Raw genomic sequence first — 26,567 nt, 5'->3', positions numbered from 1 at the left:
ATATAGCTGAGCAGTTGAAAATGCAAGTAAGTGGGGGGAGATTGAGAGTGTCTTGAAATCCCAATGGGTGAAGAGCTTTTGTTCTAAAACAGAGACCAGGCGACAAAGTGAGCTTTGAAAACCAGAAATGTCAGCACCGGGTGAAGTGATCAACAACCCTATCAATCCCCTGCAGATATATTATGGTCAATTTGTGGTATAGGGCAGTAAAAGTTTTAGGCCTACTTATTGCTACTTTGAAAAATGGATACTCTGTGATACTGAATGATGAAAACCTTGTATTGATCTTGTTCTTGTATTTTCCTGTACTCCAGGGTTGGAAAAAGCATGGCTCCTACTGTTACTTCATAGGGTCAGAGACAAAGACATTTGATGAAGCTAAAGATGAATGCAAGAGCTCAGACTCTTACTTGGCTGATATTTCAAATGGGTAAGAACACCTATTTTTGCTCCATTTTTGAGCAATAGACGCTCAGATGTTCAATGGTATTAGGATTTACTGAGATTTGAAAACATTGTGAATACACTGTTCTTACATAATTCCATGTGACCAGAAATCCCATTAACTTCTCTAAATATTTCCAGAGTGGATAATGCATTCCTTGTCAGCTTGGTGGGGATCAGACCAGAGAAGTACTTCTGGCTTGGGCTCTCAAACCAGAAAGACATTGATGATTTTGTGTGGACCAACGCAAACTCAGTGAAATTTACTCATTGGAATGCTGAAATGCCAGGTATGAAGAAATTTGAAATTCCGTTTGTAATATATTGTAGAAACGAAAGCTTCACAATTCATATTTTCCAATTGTTCCCTCAACAATGCAAGGACACCGACAAGGCTGTGTTGCCATGACAACTGGGATTTTTGCTGGACTGTGGGATGTGCTGCCCTGCACCAATAAGGAGAAATACATCTGCAAGCACCTGGCAGAGGGGGCAGTTTTAACCCCTGTCCCACCAACTATTGCCCCTCCCAGGTGTGCCGACGGCTGGAGTCCTGTGGGCTCAAGGAAATTCTGCTATAAGGTACAGCCACAATAAATAAAGGTTGAACTCAGCTGAACACTGTTGAAATATACCCACCTAGAAAACATATGTCTACATGCTTGTGCTATTGGTCAATCATAGCGAGATCATTTTCCTCACTTCAAAAATTGTTACCTTTTTAAACATAATCATGATCATAATTATGATGGATGGAGCAACGAGTACCAAGAACTTGTCCTCTATTCCATTTATTAATCGGAGCTGCACCTCTTCCTTTGTGTTCCAGTTCTTTACAGGACCACGTTCATCTGAGAAGACCTGGTATGAGGCCAGGGACTACTGCAGGGCCATTGGAGGAGATCTGCTCAGCATCCACAGTGCTGCTGAGCTAAGAGTGGGAAGGTATGATCTGTTTAATAAGGACATAAAGGACTACACAAACCTTATAATGCCCATGCGCACACTGTTCACTGAACAACAGACACAGACATCATGTATTTATCCCCCCCCCCCCGTTTTGAATTAAGGTTGAATAATCGCCTCATTTATCTGATTTTGCACACTGTAGCTATGGACTTGCCTGGATTGGCCTTAGTGCCCCTGACCCAAGCACCGGTTATGTATGGAGCGATGGATCCCCAGTGAGTTACCTTTTTTTTATTTTTTTTTATTTTACACAGTTGCATCATATATTCTTAGTTTGTTTATCAAAGTCTAATTATAAATAGACAATAAAACCTTGAGTAATTGTGCTTTTTGTTGTTCTTTGTTTGTGTTCATAGCTAAATTTCCAGCACTGGCAGACTGGAGAGCCAAACAATAAAAATAATGTGGAATCTTGTGCTGAATTCCAAATATCTTACTGGCAGTATTCTGGTTCTTGGAATGATGTGCAGTGTGAGAAATATCATGACTGGCTGTGTCAGATCCGTGCAGGTACAGTTGAGAAAATGTGAACTGAATCCATATCTTTTGTCTTGTTTGGTCATCACAGGTTCAAGAAATAGTGAAGGCATACTGCTAATGTCTAATTATTTTGTAAGCTTTATTTATCCAGGGAAAGTTGACCGAGTATTCATGCTCTTTTTCAACACTGCTTTGCTTCACATTCATAGAGCTAGGCTATATACTGTATATTCACACTTACAAGCTGCCCACTACAACCACAGTATTCTACTGATGGCCACTGCACAGCTCAACGGCAATTTGGAATTAAGTGCTTTGGTCAAGGGCACCTCAAGACTGATTGTTCAGGGAGATAATGCTATTTGCTTTCCACACCCAAGTTTCCAGCCAGTGTGGAGATATGCGCTACCCCAGGTAGAGCATGGCACTAGCACTACACAAGGTAGAACATGGCATTAGCACTGCCAGGATTTGGGATTTTATTCACACTGAGGCATCACAATTTCAGACGTAATTATTAGGTATTTATTTGAGATTAGCACAATATATTTGTAGTCTTCCAAATACATATACATTTACCACAAAAAACAAAAATTCATGAAGGCTCAGGCCAAGCTCACAGTATGGGTTGCTGTGCTTGTTTTCAGCTGACTTTTGTTCTGAGAGTAACTGTCTTTTTCCTCTGCTGTTACAGGAGTGACTCCAAAGCCTCCTCCAAATGACACCGTCACTGGTGAGTTGCCGCTCTATGACCACATTGATATACTTTGACTTTTTAGGAATTTAAACACATTGGTGCTAGTGGGGATCACACCTGCGAAAATACACACAAAAAAAATCCGTTAATAATCTAAAATTCTTCATTTTTAATATATATCACCAGATCATGACAAGGTGTAAGACATAAAAAATATTACTTAAAAATAATTTGTGGGTTATGGGACACATTTTTTTATTCTTTGTCCCACAAAGAATACACGCTAATATATAAAAAAATATATAAAAAAGATATATGCAGTAGATATATACGCTAACCTCTAAAATCTTTGCAGAGAATAATGTCACTGCAGACGGCTGGATTAAATGGGGAGGAAATCAGTATTATATTAATACGATGTCAATGGCCATGGAAGATGCTCGTCACTTCTGTCAACAGAGACATGGCGACTTGGTAGTTATCAACAGTGAAGCTGAAAACACCTTTTTATGGAAACAGGTAGGCAGTGACATTTAAGGTACATTACTTGCATTGCTGAATAGTCATGACATTCACATTCAGCATATATAATTCACTGTCATAAAAATAAGTACTGTAGGTCTCAGTGTGTGTGTGTTCTGTGTGTGTGTGTGTGTGTGTGTGTGTGTGTATAGATATCCAGAAGCTACACATCTCATTACATAGGTCTGACAGTGGATCTTGATGGAACATATGGGTGAGTATGAATTAAATGCAAATGTATGACAACTTGAAATGTACAGTGCCTTCTGAAAGACTTCAACCCCCTTGACCTTTTTCACATTTTGTGGTGTTACAGCTTTAATTCAAAATGGCTTACATTAGGATTTTTGTCAGACACACAATAACCCATAATTTCAAAGTGTTTTTAATCACAATTTTTTTTTACCAAGTTCTTAAAAATGTCCTAGTATTCAACCCCGTTGTAGTGACACTCCAAATGGAGTCAAGGTGCATATTCCATATTCCATTGAATGTCCTTGAGATATCTCTACAATTTGATTAGAGTCTTCCTCTGGCCAATGCAACTTGACTTGATTTAGAATGAAACACATATGTCTATAAGGTCCCACAGATGACCATGCATGTCAGAGCAGAAACTCTAATGAAAGACAGAATCGCTAGAAAGCATAGGCTAGATCTGGAGAATGGTAGAAAACAAGTTCTAAAGAGTTGGGAGTTCAGAAGAGCACAGTAGGCTTCATCATTAGGAAATAGAACAAGTACAGATGCTGCACAGTCCCATGCAGTATCAACTGTTGCTGTCGTTTAAGTTACTACAGTCCTGGAATAATCAGGATAACCACATCATTAACCCAATATACTACCAAGAAGAATAGATCCACTCTACTATATTGCTATGCTCCGGTAGGTTAGCCAAAGCTTACACAAATTAGTCAGATTGCAACACCGGTTGAACAAGCAATACTCAATGTGAAGTGAGAGAGTGCCGTTCGGTGTTAAGATATGATCAATCTTTATTATCCATTACACAGTGTGTGAAAAGGAAAATTTTCTTTGGCACTTCAGCAGCATAAAAAGTGAGTATGAAAACATCAAGTATAAAAACATCAACAGAGACAAATCACACAATATCAACATGTGTCAGTTTGAGAGCAGTAATGGGAGGGGGAAGCCTATTTAAAGAGTAAATAAACCCCAAACTCAAATCCGTGTATAGCCTGACATCTAATGGTAAAAACATGCTACTGAAATTGCCATTTGCTATTGGTTTATCTTTGGTACCAGGTGATGTCACCACCTGTTGTACTCTATATAAGGTGACATCACTTGCCACCAAAGATAAGCCAATAGCAGATGGCAATTTCAGTTGCATGCTTTTTACCATCAGATGTCAGACTTTACACAGATTTGTATTTGGGGTTTACGCTTGAGACCCCTACTTTTTTTTGAGGACAACGGGTTTACGTTGTAGCATTAAATGTCACATTTTAATGTTACCTTCTATTGCATAGCACAAGAAAGTCACCAAAATGCATACAATTCTTTATTTCAATGTATTAACCTTGCAGTGCAAAAACAGAAACAACAAATAAAAACAATGTAGACTAATTTTATTGCATGCAAAACTACTGTTCTATCTATATTTACAAACAAAACACTTGTTACTCTCGGCCCATTTTGGCCCAGTTCTCCCTGACTTCTCCACATTCTCTGGATGAATTTCATGGGAATGTAGTCCCACTGTCCTCACATGAGTACTGCGTGATTAATGGTGTTCTGGCTCAAAAGTATCGCAAAAAAAATTCAAATTAGCATGCCATACCAAAATACAAATGCTGTTAATTGTAAATATACAAATTTCAACATCAAAATTTATGCAGGTTTTTTTATCTTGTCTACTTTTGTTTGTGCTGCGCCAGTAGAATGAGTTTCATGTGATCTACGCCATCTTGTTTACAACCTCTTCTACAGATGGTGCTATTGATACCACTAGATGGCAGCAAAAACTGTCCTCATTTGAGTACAATAGGTCTCAGTCAACAGAAATGATGTATAAGGCACAGCAAAGCCAAAATCCAATGTCCTCATATGAGGACGCAGAGTCACAGGAGGTTAAGCCTTCTGTATGTTTGAGTTTGACTTAATAAGCTGCTTAAAGATTTTCAGTGTCTGTTCAAATTTCAACTGATTTGCCTGTGTTGCACAAAGGTGGATGGATGATTCTCCATTGGCGTTTAAAAAGTGGGATGAAAATCAACCTGAATTCAAGAACAATGATGAGAATTGTGCTGTCATGACTTACTCTATGGGTGAGCAAACTAAAGACTGATTCATCTTCACTGGCAAACATGCATATAAAAAAATTAACAAAGCACTATCATTGGATTTGATGTTACATTAAATAAATGTACATTGTACACAGCTGAAATGTTGAACATAATATCTTCAATGTGTTCACAGGGTTCTGGCATGATTATAATTGTGGGTCGGAGCACCAGTCCATTTGTAAACGAGGTGGTTCATCACCTGTCAACATCACTGTAGCCCCCACAGTGGCTCCTCAAGGTGGCTGCCCAGACAGATGGTCAAAATTTGACTCCAAGGTCAGAGGTCACGGTTAATTTTCATTTTAAGATGTCATCTTTTGTGAAATTAATATATCGAGGTTTCAGTCTTTTTTGTCAGGTGAGATTGGGATCTGGTAACTTTTTAAGGACAATGGGTCTCATTTATCAATGTTCGTAAATTTGTGTGTAGTACATACATACATACATACATACATACATACGTACAACAAAAAACTTGTGCCGCATTCATCAAACTTTCAGAAGCATTTGTTTTCAATCATATTCTCGTGCGTTGATGTTGACGAATCCCAATCACTTGTAAATGGTAAGAGTATTTATGGGACATTAATTATGATGAATTAACATAATATCATCGCGTCAGAAATGGCATATAAACTATAGGAGAACACCCACAAACATTCCGGGCCAAAATGGCATTATGGCCATATGGACGGAGATCATGGAGCAGGTGAACGCAGTTACATCCTCACAGAGAACCGTGCAAGAAGTGAAAAGAAAGTGGTTTGATTTAAAACTGTTCACTAAAAAGCGCTGCCAACCATGGTAAGGCCAGGGGGGGGCGAGGCCAGAGAGTAACTGCTGCTGGGCTCTGCTACACCAATGGCATCAGTGCTATTATTGCAGATGTGCTGGTCTCTGGAATTGATTCAGATAGGGACAGCGAGATCATGCCCAGTGCTGATATATTATTCACCGGCCGACAGGCTCAAGTGAACAGACCTCGTCAGACAGGAGGAAAAAAATCACTCCCTTGCTTCTCTGTTTCCTCTGAGTTCAGATTATTTGAGACTTTGCAGCATTTTAGACCCTTAACAGTCTCTAATTACAGAGCAAATCAAGACTAAGAGTCTAACAGCCCCGCGTCGTTGAATATTGTTGAAGCGTCTCTGCCGGGAATCGAACTCAGGTCACCCGCTTGAAAGTCTGCCGTCTAACTCCCTGCGGGCCACGTGACCCATAAAGTGGTGAACAGAACGACCGACCGAGTGACCAACCAAGCGACCGACAATACCATCTATAGAGCCCCTGCTGTCGCGGGGCTAATAACATTGATCAGTCATTAATTGTAATCGAACAAATTAATTTTAGTTTCATTAAAATATTGCTTCATGCCTTTATGCTATGTAATAATTTGAGAAAAAGTGTATGTTCAAAGCACCCCATTTACCCTCCAGTTTCATTAATAAAAGTGAGAGATTTGAGGTAAAATACGAGTTTACACAGTTTATACGAGTTTACACATGCTTTACACATGCTCTGAGTTAGGTGTAAATTTTGTTTGGACGTATAAACAATTCAGACATAGGAAAACGTTGATAAATCCTGATTTTCATGTGTAAACGTGGATATGAAGGATTTATGAACAAATCAGTTTGGAAATCTGTTGGTAAATGGGGTCCAATGTTTGGGTGGATGTGATTGGTATATTTTTCAGGAGTTCAAAATCAACATATCATTTCTTACCTATAGTGTTACATCATCAGTAGCCAGAAGGACACATGGGATGGAGCAAGGACACAATGCAAAGAAATGAGGGGAAATTTAGTCTCTATTCTCTCACGTCGTGTGCAAGGTTTGTTTTATGTGTTTTTGCCAGTAAAACATTATTATGCACATTATAGGCTATATACAATGGAAATGTAATGTTATGAGTATCTTGCAAAATGATTGACATGCATTTAAATGAAAGTGTTTCAAAATGGTTCTTAGATAGCACAATTTAGCGTGAAATGTTTTTGCATGTGAATAGCACCTCTTTTAAAAAAAGAGGGTTCTGTGAGGGTTCATTTTCCAAAAGAAACCTTTTTCTCTGCTATTTTCTCATGGAGTCAGAATCAGAAAGATTGATTTTTAGAGTGAAAGGTTTTGAAATGCTCAAGGTCAATACTTTGTTGATAAATATATAATGCCAGTGATAGTGAAGTCCTTCCAAGACTAAGCTATGATAAATTAGAATAATTGACTTTGTTTATTAAAATGAGTCACTGGATAATGGATGGTTACTTGGTTCTGAGGTATAAACAAATGCCCATTCAGGAAGTGTTTTCAGTGTTTTTGTTGTGCAGGTAGAACCCATACATGGGTTTCTGTTAAGAACCTCTGAAATGGGGTTCTACATTGCAAGGGTATAAGAAGACACCAAAAACCCTTGAACATACAACACTATTCTAGCCTTCATTTAATCACAACTGGTTAAAAAAATACATACATGTCTGGTGAACCTTGCATCACCATTCTATTTTAAATTTTCAGTGTTTTTAACCACTCAAGTGGCTGAGGCTTCTACAGACCTATGGATTGGTATGAGAAGTGTAAATGGTGAAGAATTTTACTGGACTGATGGGCGACCAAGGAAATACACCAACTGGGACTATGTAAGTAAACACAAACAGCGTATATTAGGGATGCCGCGATCGATCGGCCAGCAATCGGAATCAGCCGATATTCAGTATAAATATGAGCTCGGAGAATTCTGATAATGCTTTATAGTCGCTGATTGCAAAAACCGATCGATGACGCAAAACACGTGAGCCATGTGCGTTTGTTTACATAATGGTCTGCACTCTGCACCGCTGTCCGCAGTGCTGAACTGAGACCAGAGGTTTGATTCTCTGCCTGAACCCAAGCCGGGTCGGGTAGGAATTTCCCCTCCATTCCTCGGGCTGGGCCGGTCTCGTGGTCAGAGATATAACGTCTTTTTTTTTTTTTTTTTTTTTAATAATTGGGGTGGGGAGTAAGCTATTTGGTGTGATAATCAGAATGTTATATGTATTATAACATTGTAACCTTAAACCTTATGTATCCATCACTGTGATCGATTCACATCTCAGTCAGCAGCGGCACAGCGTCTCCTCCTCTCCTCTGGCGCACGCAGGCAGGTTGATAACCATGGATCCCGTGCGTAATTCTGAACAGATTTCTGTCATTCAAATTTCTCTGTAATCCACAAAGTCTGATTGTTAATTCCTTGTGTCAATTATGTTTTTATCACTAGTCAATCAAAGGTTACGATTTGAAATGTAAGTGTCGGGTTTTCGCTTCCTACGGCACCACACTCGCTTTGCAAGTCCTTTGCAAGAGGAAGTAGCCTAGGCTATTCAGTAAGATCCCGCACATAATTCTGAACAGATTTTTGTCATTCAAACAACTCGGAATTAGTTTACTTAAACAGCCAACTTACAAAGAAAATTTCGGTTTTAAACCGGGCTTGGGCCCATAAATGCAGCCAATGGGACGGGCCCGTGCCGGGCTTGTTTTTTTGGGCCCGATCTAAGGTCTGGTCAAGACCCTAACAGCGGAGAGGCAACTGAAAAGTCTCATTTCTCTCTCTCTTAAGAACATTCACTTAGGCTATACAAAAACAAAGACTGAAACGGATATATATCTTCGGAGGGTGTCTCCATTTAACTCCACTCAACAACACAGGCAAAGTGGCAACAGTCTGAGTCTTGTGCTTCGTTATCTCACTAAATCATGTTGCGCTACCTAGAACGCACATGGTTTTGTTTACATAATGATCAAGTAAATATTGAGGTAGAAAAAAAGAAAATGTGGATACTTTTTAACCAGGACTCAATTTGATGGATGAAATGTATGTAAAATGGAAACTGTTAGACCTATAATACTGCTATACCAGCTGCTATAACAAAACAAAAAAACTATCGGTATGGCCGATCGGTATCAGCAGATACGGCTCATAGACGATCGGTGGCAAAAAACGTTATCGGGGCATCCCTAGTGTATATTCAGTGTTGTGATGAGAAAGTGAGTTGAATGCAGCACAATTGTTTATAATGTCAAGTTTTTATTTTTACTTTTAGTGTATTGTTGCTATAAACACTGATTCTCCATTGTAGGGTTCTCGCTTCCGTTCAAGATACTCAAGAATTTCAAGATGGCATGAGGTAACATGTTCAAACTTGATTTTCAAGTGGAATACCACTGCATTTAGTTGTCAAGACCTAGAAGACCAAACAACATTTGTCAACATGAAGAAGTCTATGCCCAAGCTATAAACCAGAGAGCACAAACTCTAAATTTTGCGAAGTTTTGCCATTTTACTTGACTTAAGTTGAGTTGTCTAACCCAGACTGGCAGGTTCACTATTACGCTAATAACAATCACAATAATATCAACAATATTGTGTCAATTGTCCAATTAAACATTTTTAATTGGGAGATTAAAACAATCTTATTTGGTATCTTCATCTACACTAGGCTAGTTAGCAAATCAAGAATGTGGAACATATGCTTTGTTGTAAAATGTTGTGTAGCGGTGCCGCCTCAATGACTGCTAACATTAAATACTGACAATCACAACACGTAACTATAACATGGTGAGTCTGTAAGTCTGAAATGGGGAATGGAGATAATACAATTATGACCATTGAATGTAGCCACACTCTCATAATTGGATTGCACTGAATAGTATAAGTGATTAATTTTATTGGACTGAGCAGTGGCCAAGGTGATACATCAACTGGGGCTATGCTGTAAGACAGAATCTATATTAAGTAATAATACGTTTTGTGATGAGTAATTGAGTTGAGCACTATTGTTTATAATATCAAGTTTTGGCATTTTTTTCTTTTTGTGTATTGTCGATAAAAAAATAAAAAAAATCTGACATTTTGATTCTCCATTGTAGATGCGTTTCTACCATCATCGAGATCATCATTATTATTATCAAAGATTGAATAAGGTAAGATGTTCAAACTTGATTTTATAGTGGAATACTAAACCCTACCGTAACCCTTGTCATGATTTAGAACAGACCAAACAGCATTTATCCACATGAAGAACTCTCTCCCCAAGCTATAAACTAGAGATGTGATGTCATACTGATGTTCCGGCTAGCCAAATGATAGCATGATGTTGTGAAAATGTAGCCAGACAACCAAAGATTCATCATAGCAATGTAACCACTCCATGTCTCGTAAAACTGGCAAAGCCAAAATAAAATACACCACAAATTTCACTGCACACTTGAAATTAAAAAAACGCCGTTGATATCACCTCATGCAAGGCATCCGAAGTATTGCCTTTTTTGGGAAAATTACTTCCACCAGAAGGTATGAGCTATGAAGATAACATCCACCAATTGGTACTTTATTTGTAAAGAAATGTTGAAACGTAGTAAAAAACGAAGGCTTTTGCAAGTTACTTAATATGTTAGAGCCTAAGTGTGTCATCCCAAGTCGACAGCATTTCAGCGAGAAATGCATACCCACGCTCTACAAAGAGGTGAAAGCAGTAATCCAAGAAGAATTAAAGAAAGCGTAGTGAGTTGCCATTACGACATGTTCAACAGAAGCTTATGTGAAAATAATTGAAATTAAAGTCTGAAGAGGTTATGTTGCTGCTTCATAATGTGTGAACATGCACCGTGGACAGTGAATGTACAATGCACAAATTTTATATTCAAATTAGTTAATGTTGTTACACAATTTTATATAACAGAAGTTTTATATCCCAATTAGTTTTACATAATAGTTGCATTATCAGGCCCAAACCACAAAATGTATCATGATCCCTCTAAAATCACTTTTTTTTTTTCTACAGAGAATAAATGTTCATTAAAACAGAATAAACTGCCCTATGAGAGATATGCTGTATTCTTAGCCAGAAAATGCATCATGACCCCTCCAAAATTACCTTGGATCCTGTGAGTTTGCTATTTCCCTAACTGTTCCCTTTCTATATAGCAATGTGTTGTGATGAGCAGCAGTCCTGCCGTTGGGTTTGGGAAATGGATAATTAAGTCCTGTGATGAGACCAATCGATATGTCTGTCTTCAAAATCTTGGTGAGCTCATCGTCTGCCCTCTTTTTCTACATTTCCTCTGGCCTAGAAATTATTGTAGTAGACAAGAAAGAAATAATATTGTCCTCAAGTATTTCTTACATTAGAAATTTGCTGAACTTTGGTTTATTAAGAATGGCAGCACAAATTCTAAATTGACTAACACACAAGTCAGTGAGGTTCAGCACCAGCCAAGACGTACTGGAGCAGATTTATGTGAGTTTGATGGAAAGCATCATCACATGCAATCCTTACAGGGATGACTAATCCCAAGAGTTTTGCCTAAGGAGTTAATGACTGAATTTTCATTTTGGGCTGTACTATTATTACTGTGTCATTTGCTAAACTATACTATAGGCCTATTCAAACAGTACACTCCCTGAATAACGTTGAATTTGGTGAATGGATGATTTTATTCTTCTCAAGAAAATGGAAATGAAAACATAACTACTTAGTGTCTATAAACTGTAATGATGCCTCAGTGCCCCTGACATTAAGTTGAATGGAAAAACTAAAACCGCTTCCAATCTAATTTCTCACCTTCAACAGACCCAACTATCCCAGCCACAACAGAATTAACAACTCCTAATACATATGTCAAGCTGGCTAATGACTCCATTAAGATTATGACTCAAAATATGACCTGGAATGAAGCCAAGAAGCATTGTGAAGCTGATGGTGCCAAACTGGCTAGCGTGCGAAATCAGTGGACACAGGCCTATGTTGAGCTGCAGGCCATAAAAGTCCAGGCTCCTCTGTGGATTGGACTGAACAAAGCAGAGGTACAGGGCAGGAAGTATCTCACAATAGCACAGAAAACTAACCTCTATAAATGGTGCTAAACTCATGCTGGCTACACTGACTAACTTCAGGGATGAAGTTTTTTTTTTATTTTTTATATATATTGTACATATAATTGTCATATACTTTAAAATTATTTATAAATAATGTATTGATATTATTGATGGCTTTTATTGAATGTAATATGAAGTCTTTGGTTGAAGAATGTCTCCATGACGAGCATGAAATCCTAAAGTGGCAGTGCTGATCTTAATAAGCTCCACAAGAACCAACCAACCAAGACAAGTCATTCCACAAACGTCTTATTAGGGTTGGAGATTAACCGATTGCCTTTAATCACTGTAGGAATCACAGAAATTACACATTGAAAAAAATATGTGATTACATGTTAAATTAATAAAAAACTGATGAAATTATTAAATTATTTAAATTACAGTGAGCCAGTGAAATTGAATAATTCTTTCATTTAATGGCTTATTCAATAAATGTTTGAGGCAAGGTAACCAAAAAGTTAATCAGGCTCTGTAATTTAATGTATTTTGATCCATCCTTGCTTTCAGACTGGTGGTTATTTCAGGTATATTGATGGATGGCACATGAGCCTTTTCAATTGGGACGCAGGTGAACCAAGTAACCGATCTTGTGTGTACATGGATGTGGATGGAAAATGGAAGACTGCTTTCTGCAATCGGACTATGAACAGTGCTTGTATGACGTCTACAGGTGTGATGAGTAGAAATATAATTTCAAATAAATGAATAAATCAGTCATGTTAAATGCCAACATCATTCAAGTTTAAGTGATTATAAATGGCAAAATACATATTTTTGTAACAACGTTGTTTCTAAATTATAGGTAAATTGTTGTTTAATACATATTATATGAATTCTAGGCTTACATGATGTGGCATAATTTGCTTATTATACAACTATGATCTAGGATCACTGTGTCAAAAAGGTTCACTGCATTGGATTTCAAAGCAGGAAAAGATGGAATTAGTGGATCCCAAAACTTACATATATTTCTCCCACAGATGTGCCACCAACAGAGTCAACCCAGTTTCCTGGAGTTTGCCCTGAAGAGGGGCATATAGAGTACGGAGGTCAGCCTTTTGCCTGGCTACCATTTAAGGGTCATTGTTATGTCTTCATCACAGAGGAAGTTCAATGGGCAAATGCAGCTTCTAACTGTGTCAGACATGGTAAGGCTTTTTTCTGTGGATGGTCTAATATTGAAGTTTAAAGCAGTAAACGGTTTAATTAAAAACTGACTCTTTTGTGCTGCGAAGGTGGAAACCTAGCCAGCATTGAAGATCCCTCTGAGCAAGACTTCATTAAAAGCAACGTGAAAATCTTTGAAGACAGCCACAGCTCTTTCTGGATCGGCCTGTTTAAAACTCACAAAGGTACAGTTACACTCTCTGCTCTTTCATGAAAAGAAAAAATCAGCTACAAATTGTGAACAGTAAATGAAAATGTCATTTTCAAACTACAGCATTGAAGCATACAATATACAATTCATACTGCTGAATTATTTATTGATGTATTCCTGTTGAATAAAGACATTAGACAGCAAGAAAAGCTACACTTGGTGAACAACAAATGGAGAAAATGTATACATTTCAGGTTATATTGGACAAAATGTAATAGTTTTAAAATTATATCCTTTATTGTTCAACAAGTGTAGTTATTTTTTTTGTTTGTTTTACTTCTTGATTTAAATACCTGTAAGGTGAGAGAACTGTAAGGTTGTGAAAGTTTTTGTTTCCTTCCAAACTTTAATAAAAGACATACATTATTAAATGAGCAAAAGTACTCTTTTAACCCAGAACAGACAACAAATTATGTAAAACATAGCTACATAAGGATATTAAATTGTGGTTCAAAGAGTATCAAAGACAAAATGTAGAGACTTTCTATTTGTCCCCAGGGAAGTGGTTGTGGTTGGACAATACAGTCATGGACTATACTAACTGGGGTCCAGATGAGCCTGATGACAACAGTTATGGAAAGGTTCAGTCCTCGGATGGGACATGGAGGACAGGCCGCGAGTGGCGTAGCAGGGCGTACATCTGTAAAATACCCAAAGGTGAGACCATCAGACTACTGCAGACTGAATTTGTGATCTTGTTGTTATAACAGGAATGTGTAACGGGTGTAATGATGTAATGATCATCAATTAATGGAAATTAATTTGTTGTGGAAACTTCTATGCCTTATGAAAGGTTTGTTATCTTATCACATTTCCTTTCTTATTTCCTATCAGTGATACTGCCAAAGCCATCACCAACATCTAGTAAGTTACATCTCTTCAACTCCTGTTCTTGTCAAATATGAATACAATATTTTAGTCATCAAAACCCACATGAATTTGTTTTAATTTTGTGTTTCTAATTAAATTCCTTTGACTGATCATCATCTACTTACTGAATTTGTGCAGCACATCCAATATTGGATCTCCGTCACCCTGGCCACAGAGGTTTGGTAGTTATGCTGGTCATTGCAGTCATTGCCATACTGGCAGCCATTGCATTCTTCCTGTACAAGAAGAATGGTGGTCGTCCCTTACCCACCATTGACAACCCTCTCTACTTCGACGGTGAGCGGTCCCAGCCTGACGTGGTGGACACCAGTAAACTGATCGAGAATGCAGAGGAAGAGAATCCTGAGCCTATTTTAACTCTGTGATATAAGAACTATCAGAATCTAATGGGACATACACTGTATCGTTGGTGTTCTCTTTTTTTTAAATGCAGTTATTTAACAATTTGTCATGAAGCCTGAGGAGTTTTAATGGTGTTGGCAATGTCTGGCCTCACGGAATAAAACAATTTAGGCTCTAGGATGTCTTATTGGGGAAGGATCAGTATTTGAAATAATATAGAACAGTATAGAATTGTATTGGGTTTTTAATGTGTATTTTATACTTGCTAGACATTGTTTATTGTATAATTGAAATTTGTAGATTTGACATTGCCTGTCAGTGGTTAATAAACATTAAACCAGACAATTAACATATGTTGTTCCAACATATTTTAACATACAAGACAGTATTTAGCATAAAAGATATAACATTACATTACTGTAGGTTTATACATGGGACACACTCCACGTGAAGCCTTGGCTTCAAATAGTAAAAATGATATCACAGTTGAGTCATATTAAACATCCACCAAAATATGAATAAAAAACTATTAGAAGACACAACTCATCTGGTTGATCAGAAAAATTAATTTGAATTTCAAGGCGTAGGCAGTTCACACTTGATTAACATCTTCCTGTCTAATCCTACTAGCTAGGTCACACAATCTCACATTGTTAACAGAACCAAAGCAGCGTTAACAGTGCACTCACTGCAAGCTAACCGTATCCACTAGTGACTGTATTCTCACCTATAAAACTTAATGCATTAACGAGTAATAGCACTTTACATGGTAAACTGGCAGCAGTGTAATTTTGTGTTTCTGTTTCACAAAGGTGTTGCCAACTTTCCAAGGAAAGAAGCTATTGGCTGCTCAAAAATTAGCTAGAAGTTGCCAGATGATATCATATACTAATTTACATATCAATATATGCTATCATCAGACAAGCAAGTAGCGCAAATCGGCATCAGGGCATGCCAATTTGTCACCAGATGCTTTGGGTTTGAACACATTAACACATGGTGACCCATGGTCAGGAAAATGTCACTAGATTTGTCACTTTTGAGGAATAGTCGCTGGGGGAGTCAGAAAAGTCGTTATATCTAGCAACAAAGTCACTAACTTGGAAAAAGGTTCTTCTTCCTCTTGTTCTCATTACACTGCATAATGTAAAATGACAGTAACAGGCCTATATGCAGGAAAAAAAGTGCCCAAAGCAACATACCCACAGCAAAAGGCTACAATGCAAGAATAAAATACATGGATGTAAACCAGGGTACTTTTTTTGTTGTTTGCTTGCTTGCTTTGTTGCATTGTCTTGGTCTTGTTGTCAATAGGCCTACTCTAACTTTGGAAAAGCGCTGTATAAATAAAGATTCTTATTCAAATAGTTGTATTGTAATATTATTATTCCTACAATGCAGTTGATGACACTGGTTTCCCACAGTCGTCCTGGCTTAGTATTCATGAACATTGATCATGCTAAAAAAAAAAAAAAAATAGGAGAAAAAATAATGTCCCTCTGTTTCCTCTCTGGCAAGAAAGACCTGTGGAGCCCTGTTGTGGATTAGTGCACACCAGCAATCAGTCAAGACAAATAAGGTTATCAGTAGCAGTAAGATTATTTGCAAGACAAACTCCTAGGTACTAACCTCTTCTAATTTCTTTAAGTACCCAAAAGCCAATACAATAATGAATTCAATTTTTTTTAAAAAGAGCATTCGTTCCGATTATTTAGTGTAGGATGTTGGAACTTAAGTGAACCCAATGTAATCCTACATTTTGAGTGAATTGTCGTATCAAAGACAAGTTAATGTTATGCGGATTAACGAACAAATAATCAAACAGGACAATGTTGAATAATTGTATCACATGATCATGAACAAAAGAATGCCTATTAGTCAAAACCAACTTCTGATGAAAGTCAAAACCAACTTCTGGTCTCACAAATGCCACACTGTCAAAATGACCAAAGGTATGGGTATCTACTGGAAATCACAGAAAGAGAAGGGAGGAAAGGAGATGGAGAAAGATCAGAGAAAATGAAGGTCAAAGGGGAGAGCAAGACACACACACACACACACACACACACACAGATATACACACAGTGAGATGAGTACAAAAAGAAGCAATTTAAGGAAAAGAAGCAGTCTATGGATCCATAAAAGAGATACACACAAGATGTAAGTAAAAACACTAATTTATCTTTTAACCTCACTTCCACCCACCGGTAGAACTGTCCTGGAGCAGATTCTCCTGCATGACTGGATGATAAATACTAGGGATGCACCGATGCCTCTTTTTCAATGCCGATACCGATTACGAGTATGAAAGTTTAAGTATCGGCCGATACTGAGTACCGATCTGATCCATTACTTTTACTGAACAGTGCAGGCTTACTTCTTTAGTTTGGGGTCAATGGACAAAATTATTGAGATAAAATCCTTGTTTTTCCCACTGTTTGAGAAATATAGGCTTCTATGTGCCACAAATGCATAAAATCAAGACAGTTTGCTTTTATTTCTTATATGTTACTCATGGCTTTCGGTATCAGATTTTAGTCTTGGGTAAAATCTACGATACCGATATTCCATTTTAGCCTGGTATCGGCACCGATACCGATACCAGTATCGGTATCGGTGCATCCCTAGTAAATACATGTGAAGATTTGCATTACCTGACAGGTTAAGATCAAGCAAGGACTTCACTAATACCTTTCACTCCTTTTTCTCTCACCCTTATCATTTCTTATCGAGACATGCAAGGTGCAGTAATAACAGCAGTGAAGATCATTGAATGATGGAGCAAAAGGTCTGACCCTGAGACAATAAGAAAACACTACAGGAAATCCAACAAAATAAATGATAAATTAACATTATGGCATGTCGATTTTGACTGGAAGACAAATAAACAAATTCAGGAAAAAAGGAAACAGGTACTTCATGACTAAACCAAAATTAGAGAATAACTACAGAGGAAATATACAAGAAGAGTTGTGATCGATAAACTGCTCACAGATCTAAATGCCTTGACCCCAAAACAGGATATTGTGTTGCTACATTGAAGGTATTCAAGATTCAAGGTTCTTTTAATGAGTAATGGTGCAGTATCACTCTGGTTCAGTAACGTGAGAGGAAAGTTCATGCATACTTACTACTACCACATTTCTATCAAATTATTAGTGATTAGTCCCCCTTTGTGATGCAAATAATTTCCTATATGCTGACCCCAGTTAAAAAATGAATATTGGAGAGTTGTGATATCAGATGCCAATTGCTTCATGGATCTAGTTTCGTACATATGTGTATGCTCTTGAAAAGGATTTACAGTGTGGTACACAAACTCAGTCAAGGGAAGGACTGACAAGCACAAATAAAATATTTGACAGAGCATGCGCCTCCTATAAGTGATATAGTGAGAGAAACAAGCACAGATCTTGTACAGCCCCACGGCGCATGTGTTCAGATCAATTCAATTCAATTCAATTCACTGAAGCACAGTTATTGGTTAAATAATTATAATGCTGCAGGTCTGCTGTCTGTACATCTCCACATGACAAACATGACGTGATGTGACATCAGGCGCATTAGAGATCAATTTAGATCAATTTCTTTTTGTATAGAAAACACTGCATCTCTTTGCCACAGTCGCCCTCTAGAGCAGCCTTTCTCAAACTTTTTTGAGCCAGGGCCCAGTAGTACATGACCATCAGCCTCTGGGGCCCACTTATAAGTCCTAATATATTATTTTCAATATTTCAATATATTTTTTAATACAAAACTTTATGTTAACATTAACGTAGAAATTCCATATTAACGTTAAATTTCAATAAACTTTATATTTATCAGTGCCATAAAGCCATTCTGTGCTGTCAAGGGTAGAATAATCTGTCTATGTTGTCTTTTTGTGAGACAAACACAAAAACTAATAATAATAATGCCCATTGTTGCACAGCATCAATCCTCTCTCTCTTTCTCTCTCTCCTTCTCTCACACACACACGTTACCATGCAAAAACTAGGAAAATAGGATCACATGAAAATTTGCACTTTACCTCCTTCCTGAAATGTATTGTGTTGCCAAATTGCCATATGCTTTCATCATTACGCAATGCCAAATGCGCAACATGCATGCCCCGTTAATCATCATCACACACTGCCAGTTGCTAAATACGCAACCTACAACCAAGAAAAACAAGCACAGCCGGCAAAAAGTCATGAAAATAAACTGCAAAGGCACATTCATCCGATGTACAATGTACCTGACACACACACACGTTTTGTTAAAAATTGCGCTACATTCAAAACAATTCAGTAAATCCCAGTTGTGTCTCATATGTCACTTAAATCAACCCACGTAGTGCAATTTTTATTATTTTTAATTATTTATTCTTATAATTTCAGTCGTCAAAAAATCTCCGGGAATTAGTTTTTTCCATCCCGGGAGAGTGAGGCTAATTACCAGAGGGGAAGGACAGGCAAAACGCATAGTGTTGTCAGCAGCCAGTCGGTTTCTGTATTTGTCCACTTGCAGTCAGAGCAGAAAAGCCTGTCTCGCATATACAGGTGGAATAGAAGGGGAGCAAAGTTGTCACTGCCATTGCGGGTATTCTCCACTGCAGGCCAGCCAGAACTCAGACAGTGACATCTCATTGAAACGAGTGCGACGCGTCGCACGACAACTCCATGAAGTGCATCTTCCAGGTTTGGTGGTAGAGCGCAGTTGGTGTCAGTGATGAACGGATTGCCCATCCATTGTTTTCCAGGACGTGGATCAGATTGAGATGGAAAATATTCCTCAAACCAACCCAACGTTTGGCTCAAGTGTGCCCCCATAATGTTTTCACATGGGACGATTTGTTGACTGTAACTCCCGCGATCTGATGGGTAGGCCTACATATATAATATAGCTATTTTTGGAACAGCTGGATTGCGGCCCAACAGCCACTGCTGCATGGCCCGGTGCCAGTCCACAGCCCATGGCTTGAGAACCATTGCTTTAGAGGCCATCTCATGAAGCGCATCATCTTACTAAGCGTTACCTGACTGACTGACTGACTGACTGCCTGACCTGAATTTGCCTCGTAATGCCTTCGGCTGTGCCGTGGGAAAAAATATTTCAATAACCACTTTCTTTTGCTTGCAGAAGTGTCATGCAGACTGATTTATTGCATGCCACTTACTGGGATTCTCCATCCATACCTTTTTTACCTACTTATTTATTTTTTTTTTTTCTTTCACACATGCCTGATACCAAATAGTTACTCTACACTCTCAACATTAATTCATGTTGGAGAACCATTTAAGAGAATTGGCCTACACAGTGTATAGTACTTTCTGACATTAATTTCTTGAGAAAACCCAGCAATTGCTTACAGGGCCTTAAAAAGCATGAAGTCAGCATTGCGTTGGTGTTATTGTCACCAATATTGCACAACACTTTAGCCAAGAATTTCAATGGACAACACCATGATATTCTCTAGAACCCATGTGAGTCATGTGTGGTTTCAACTACCACAATCTGTTCATTATGCTCCAGTTACAGGTTCCAGGCATAAGATAGTTAGAGTTCCTGTTGAGAACAGGAACTAAGAGACAGAAGACTTTAGTTGTGTCCTTCAAGCAGGCTGTTCTCTGTCTTAATTAAACTCTATTTTTCTCATTTTACCCATCTGGATTCTCTTTTCTTTCCTTTTCTTGTCAAAATAATCTTCCACCAAAATAAGTTATTTCCATAAGTTCTTGAATTCAATATTCATATAGGGCAAGGTAAGTATCGTATAACATTTGGAAGATTTTGTAAGTCCCAGTACAGCAGTACAGCTATAACCCATTTCTCAACATGGTTATACTGAATTAGTCTGTGGTAAAATGTAAACATTAAAATAACTTAATCTTTAACCTTTAAACCTTATATTTTCCATTTGTATATTATATTAAAACTTAATTTAAGCCATTACATTAAAACAAAAGTGTCAAGGATCCATAGTAAAAACAAGGACACAGTGTCATAGATGCGAAGCAGCCTACACAGTTCAGCAGTATTGCAGAGAGGTAGTTAGTGAATGATCCTGGTTCAGTGTGTCGTTTATAGACATTGCCATGCCTCCTAACGGCCACTAGGGGTCAGATAGGCTAACAGTGAGTGAGTGAGTGACTTAACAGGTCCATGAGTTGCTTTGCATCGGACAAAGAAAAATACTGGTGGCACGGCCATCATCTTCTCACATAGTTTAACCCTAGGTGGCCAGCTTGCCTCCATTATGGACAAGTTTCTACAGTTTCCTACTCAACCAAACATGCAATCTACAACCCATTCAACGGCAAACTTTGAATGCCTGTTTAGAACAGGAAAAAGCAGAGACAGGAGACGTTAGTTGTGTTCCTCAAGCAGGCTGTTCTCTGTCTAAAGAACAGACGCCTTGAAGAAGCCCCCCCTTGTGGCAGAACTAGGGAGCAGAAATGAAAGCCATAAAGCTTGAAGGTCCCATGAAACCTGGCTCATACACACAAAAATACACAATTTAAAACACAAAATGTGACCATAAATTTGTGTGCGTCATACTCCACACTGGGAGGCACAGTCAGATTGGTACGACAGATCTGTGCATTTGTCCTCTCTGATGAGTCTGATGAGTTGAATGTGTAAATCTCTGGTTGTGGTTGGCACAGAAGAGGTCACTTGCTGGGGCATAATACTAGGTCTTCCTCTTTCCCACATTCTGTTAGTATGTATGCAGTATGCAATGGTGCAATGTGTGTGGGAGTGTGTGCGTTTGTGGGTGATGGTGGGGTGGAGTGGGAGTGGGGTGGTCTGGGAATGTAATGTGCTTTAATAAAACTAGCCTTTTACTGTAACAGCCAAATGTGCAAATATCAGCATTTGGTTTACTGAAAAGTGAGGATGTGTAATTTGCCACTCCCTATTCATCAGAAGAAAAAAGTTGAAATGTGTCTCAGTATGTCAAACGTCATGCTTATTCATTTAAAAAAATATGGTGCGACAGGATATGTCAATGCTATTAAGAGTCCCTCCTGTTCGTGATCATTAACACAACTCGTAAGTCCTCTGCTAGCAATGCATCAACAATGTCTGCTGGTGTAAGACATTTCAGAAGAATGCTAACCATGAGGATAAGTGCTGCAGCTTTTGTGCTCCTCATCCAAACATCTCAGTGTTTGGCTTCAAATGGTACAGTATCAGAAGCTTTAATTTCAAGCTTTTTTGTGTGACTTGAAGAGTCTACTGTGCACAGTATATCTTACACTGTATGCAAAGGCCCTTTGTCCTTGTACCATGTGGGTCATTATGTACTGTGAACTCTGTATGTTGCCACCAATGTTATCTAGATGAATTCCTGTACATTTGTTGTACTTGAAGATTGACGTGATTCTGATTATAATTTTATTTGATGGAAGTCAGGACTTTGTTTGCTTATTACATTTCAGTTCAGCCTTTGAATTATTATTGTGATTGATATCTCATCTCTATAATGCTTTGAACAAAAAAGCAGAGCAGAGAGAAACCTGTTGAAGAGAGACAAGCACTAGAAATTAGTATTTTACAATGAAGTCTCTTTATAGTGTTTTTTTGAACAATCTTTCTCCGCAGATTCATCATTCTCACTCATTAACAAGGCCACTGGTTTTTGTTTGGTGAAAAAATCAACCCGCTGCTATGATGTGCGCTGGACAACTGGTGACCGACTTTTTGTTACTCAGAGCGGAAAATGCCTGGGAGTCCAGGGGAAAAGTGTGGGAAGTGAAATAAGCCTCTACGATTGTGACGAAAACAGCGACCTGCAAAAGTGGGAATGCAAGAATGAAACACTTCTTGCCCTCAAAGACCAAGAGCTTTACATAGACTTCAAAGCAGAGGACTCAATAGTTCTCTCCAAAGAAGCAGGGCCAAACAGCCACATCACAATTTCAGGAACATCCAGTGGAGCTTGCACAAGAACATACAGAGGTACAGTATGAAACACTCTGGTGTTTTGGACGACTTCCATTCTCCATATTAACCCAGTTCATAGACTTTAAAGACTAAAACTGGAAGGGTGAATAAGACAATGCAGGAGATGATTTGTTTTAGGATGATGGGGCGTTACTTTTCAAACAATATTGTTGGTAATTTGGATAATTATAGGTTCTCCATCTGCAAAAATAGAGGTTTTCCTAATATTTTCCAAGATTGTTTCTATATTTTTTTTAACTTGAGTTATGAGTTATTATTGCATGTATTTTTTTTTTGTTTGTTTTGTTGTTGTTTGTACAAATTTTCCGTAAGTCTAGTTCTAGAAAATCTCCATAAATCTTCTCTGTGCCATATCAAGCAGTGTGGTTCAAGGACATTACATTATTATATATAAAAAAAACTAACAATTAAGCTCCCCTTTAATGATAGGAAATTTCAGTAACAATTTATTTTCCAGGTCCGTAATTTTCGAATTATTTCTTAGGACATTTCCTGGAAAGAACCATGAAATTATGTAGTAGTTATACAGAAAATCGAAGCAACCAGTCTGGTGAAGTTGATAAGATACCGTAATTCTGTTAATTTCTAAAAGAGTTTCCTGGAAAGAACTGCAAAACTATAAACTATTTATGGAAAAATTAGAGGCAGAGGTCAATTCAGCAACCTAAGTGATTATTCATACAATTCTATAGGAATTAGAGTAAAAGTCTGGGAAATTCCCTGAAAGAATAATTCCAGTTATTTTCAACCATGAACGCTCTACAATGAATTAAGTGATTTTAAACACAAGCAATTGTCATGATGGCAAAAACTAGGAAAATAAGGACCAGGTTGAAAATAACCGGAACTATCCTCTAACTAGTCCGTAACCGGGGATGCGCGCGCCACAACTCCGCGCAGACTTGCCAAAAATTTGCGTAAATTTGGGAAAATGGAAAAATCAGCTCAGTCAGTCCCTGCCTATGCCAATGCTCAATGGCCATGTGAAGTTTCAGATTGATTGGCCAACCCGTTGAGGAGCAAAATGGATGCGGACGGACGGACAGAGATTTCCTCATTTATAGTAGGATAGTAGGATGAAACAACTTTGACTCAATGTGGAGGCTGATTATGTTGTGACTGGAGCATTCCTTTAAACTGACTCGAGCGATATTGATATTGTTTGGTCATGTCACTCCCACTGATGGGCAGGCTGGTAACCAACTGCTACTGATTGCATTGGTATTTATACCATGTAATCATAAAATTTAATGGTAGATCTTCAGCTGAATTATAAGAATTGTAATTCAAAATGGTATATCCTTCCTCACTAGACCCTGTGTGTGTCTGGAAATCAGTGGTGTGGAAAAGATAGAACAAATGTATTTAACACATATTTTGAGTAGAGTGTCTTATTCTTAAAAAAGGTTAATCAGTGCAGTTAAAGATGTTCTCACACCAAGTATCTCTTTTTTTGTTTGCTTGTTTTTATTCCCTTTTAGAACTTTACACCATTGAAGGAAATGCAGCTGGCAGGCCTTGCATGTTTCCCTTCCTGTACAAAGACCGGTGGTTTGCAGACTGCACCACATATGACTCCTCAGTAAGGCGTTCTTGGTGTGCAGTTGAAACAAGATTTGATCATGAACTCTGGGGCTACTGCCCAACTGCTGGTGAGTATTGTCTATGGAAATTCTAACTATACATTCATCATACAACAGTATGTGGAAAGCATATTTACACTGTATACATTAGCTTGTGTACATTATTTGGAAATAAGTAGGATAGTATCGATAGTTTATTGTCCTCGAGAGGAAATCATTTACAGTCAGGTGCAGTGAATACATGTAGTGATAAGACAACATTCCATACAGAGACCACAGAAATACAAACAAATTACAAACATACAAGTAGGTGAGTAATGAAAACATTTGTGAGTCATGAGCCAATATCAAGTTTTTTGTGTCTTCAGGTTTCATTTTTTTTCAAAGTACCTATTAGACAAGGCATGATTTTGATGCTGCACCTACCACTAGTTTAGATTTAGTCCTCTTTGGCACTTAATTCAAAGTAAGGAGGTATACAGGGGCCGTTTTAGGTGAGAGAAATTCATCAAAGGTTTTGATGCATCTACTTTTCCCAGCCAAAGAACACTGGAAGAAACATCCAATATCAGGAGCATATTACCAGATCAACACACAATCAGCTCTGAGTTGGCCTCAAGCTCAGACCAGCTGCAAACAGCAAGGTGCCTCCCTGCTCAGTATCACCGATCCCCATGAGCAGGCTTACATCACAGGTACAGTGCCCCCCTGTGGATATCTGCTTTAGTGATAAAGCAAGGATCTATTGGTAAATACACCACACTGCATAAATGAACAGCAATGAGCACATTTCAAAGACACACGTTTCCTTTCTTGGCCTTTTTATATTCTTTGCTGTCCATTGCCACACACTGGGCATGGGACCATCTTCCACAGTCATCACACTGGACCTGTTGAAGTGAAAAATAAATTATTGATTTATTTATATATTTGTATTATTTTGCTATTAGACTAATAACGTGTGTCTTTGAAATGTGCTCAATGCTGTGGAAAAAAAAAAATCTTACTTTAAACTGCACCTGTGAAGTAGAACTGCAGTTGTAGTAGAAGTGTGTACTATTTGTCTAGTGTAGTAATACAATTCGGTATTAGTTTGGAGTCACTGGGTCACATGACATGGAAGCTATTGCAAAAATGCAGATTTCTTCATTAAAATTTTAATATAAAATAGAAGAAGCACTAAAATCCAATAAAAAGAGGTGTGTCTCATTTGCCCAGTGTGGTACTACAATTTGGCATTGGTTTGGAGTCCCTGGGTCACATGACATGGAAGTAGGAGTGTCACGATTTCGATTCTAAATCGAAAATTGATCGGAATGAGCGTTTGAGTTCGACCTTCGAAATCACAAGCAGGTTCGCGATTCTCCCAGTATTTGTTTTCTCTCCACCCCTGCCTACTTGCACGCGTCTGAAAAAAAAAAAACAACAACATTTCAATGACGACACAGCGTAGCTGCTAGAGAGCGCCCGTTCTATATTTCACTATAGCGCCCAAGAGCGCCCGATCAAAATAGGTGTGCTATATGAGACCAATTTAGTATAATTTTTTAATCATAATTTTCACTAATATGGGCAAGTCAGCACGAAGGTATTGAAAATAACATTGGTTTTGTGTCATTCAAACAGTAATTTATTGATGGTCCCTAAGTGAAACCCCTGTGGTTAAGAGCGAGCGCTCAGAGGTGAGCTAACCGCCCTCTCACTGCCAACACTGGGTGAAACTGAGTAAGAAGACGCTGCTGGATCCAGAGTGAATGTCTGTCGAATATCCAACCTAAAACTAACTTCACCGTGGGAGTCCCAAGTCGCAGCTACTCACGGTCAGAAACACCGGTGAAATACACTCTGGTTCACGGGAAAAAACACACCCAAGTCGCGGCTCGAGGTCAGAAACACCGGTGAAATACACTCTGGTTCACGGGAAAAAACACACAATAGGCGTAGGCTATCAGTCGCTTGCTTTGAGCCCCCTCTGTTCGCCCCGCCGCTGCACAGAGCGCTGTTCGCTTGTTTATTCAAAGTTTATTAATATTCCAAATTGCACCAAATCCGACACTGCATGTCCTTGGGTCTCCAGCAATACACC

At 38.3% G+C, this 26,567-nt stretch overlaps 2 protein-coding genes across 2 annotated transcripts in view; both read left to right on the top strand.

Annotated features, from left to right (window-relative positions):
- Window positions 1-15,297, top strand: part of LOC139926503 (macrophage mannose receptor 1-like) — a 28,626-nt gene extending 13,329 nt beyond the window's left edge. The window contains exons 10-31 of the mRNA XM_078287878.1: window positions 315-430; window positions 586-734; window positions 827-1,026; window positions 1,274-1,389; window positions 1,556-1,628; window positions 1,770-1,923; window positions 2,588-2,626; window positions 2,946-3,109; window positions 3,265-3,326; window positions 5,303-5,403; window positions 5,555-5,697; window positions 7,153-7,255; window positions 7,936-8,057; window positions 10,330-10,383; window positions 11,387-11,486; window positions 12,033-12,265; window positions 12,845-13,007; window positions 13,318-13,485; window positions 13,573-13,689; window positions 14,214-14,372; window positions 14,550-14,579; window positions 14,724-15,297. Coding sequence (XP_078144004.1) covers window positions 315-430; window positions 586-734; window positions 827-1,026; window positions 1,274-1,389; window positions 1,556-1,628; window positions 1,770-1,923; window positions 2,588-2,626; window positions 2,946-3,109; window positions 3,265-3,326; window positions 5,303-5,403; window positions 5,555-5,697; window positions 7,153-7,255; window positions 7,936-8,057; window positions 10,330-10,383; window positions 11,387-11,486; window positions 12,033-12,265; window positions 12,845-13,007; window positions 13,318-13,485; window positions 13,573-13,689; window positions 14,214-14,372; window positions 14,550-14,579; window positions 14,724-14,971 — 2,814 coding nt within the window. The 3' untranslated portion in view covers window positions 14,972-15,297. The remainder of the gene's footprint in view (window positions 1-314; window positions 431-585; window positions 735-826; window positions 1,027-1,273; window positions 1,390-1,555; window positions 1,629-1,769; window positions 1,924-2,587; window positions 2,627-2,945; window positions 3,110-3,264; window positions 3,327-5,302; window positions 5,404-5,554; window positions 5,698-7,152; window positions 7,256-7,935; window positions 8,058-10,329; window positions 10,384-11,386; window positions 11,487-12,032; window positions 12,266-12,844; window positions 13,008-13,317; window positions 13,486-13,572; window positions 13,690-14,213; window positions 14,373-14,549; window positions 14,580-14,723) is intronic.
- A 6,694-nt stretch (window positions 15,298-21,991) lies between these two features.
- LOC139926502 (macrophage mannose receptor 1-like) overlaps window positions 21,992-26,567 on the top strand; it is a 41,188-nt gene continuing 36,612 nt past the window's right edge. The window contains exons 1-4 of the mRNA XM_078287877.1: window positions 21,992-22,115; window positions 22,536-22,892; window positions 24,380-24,550; window positions 25,021-25,176. Coding sequence (XP_078144003.1) covers window positions 22,013-22,115; window positions 22,536-22,892; window positions 24,380-24,550; window positions 25,021-25,176 — 787 coding nt within the window. The 5' untranslated portion in view covers window positions 21,992-22,012. The remainder of the gene's footprint in view (window positions 22,116-22,535; window positions 22,893-24,379; window positions 24,551-25,020; window positions 25,177-26,567) is intronic.

This window comes from Centroberyx gerrardi, chromosome 13 (assembly GCF_048128805.1).
Source record: "Centroberyx gerrardi isolate f3 chromosome 13, fCenGer3.hap1.cur.20231027, whole genome shotgun sequence".
NCBI classification, from domain to species: domain Eukaryota; kingdom Metazoa; phylum Chordata; class Actinopteri; order Beryciformes; family Berycidae; genus Centroberyx; species Centroberyx gerrardi.
This window is presented reverse-complemented; position numbering and strand designations above follow the sequence as displayed.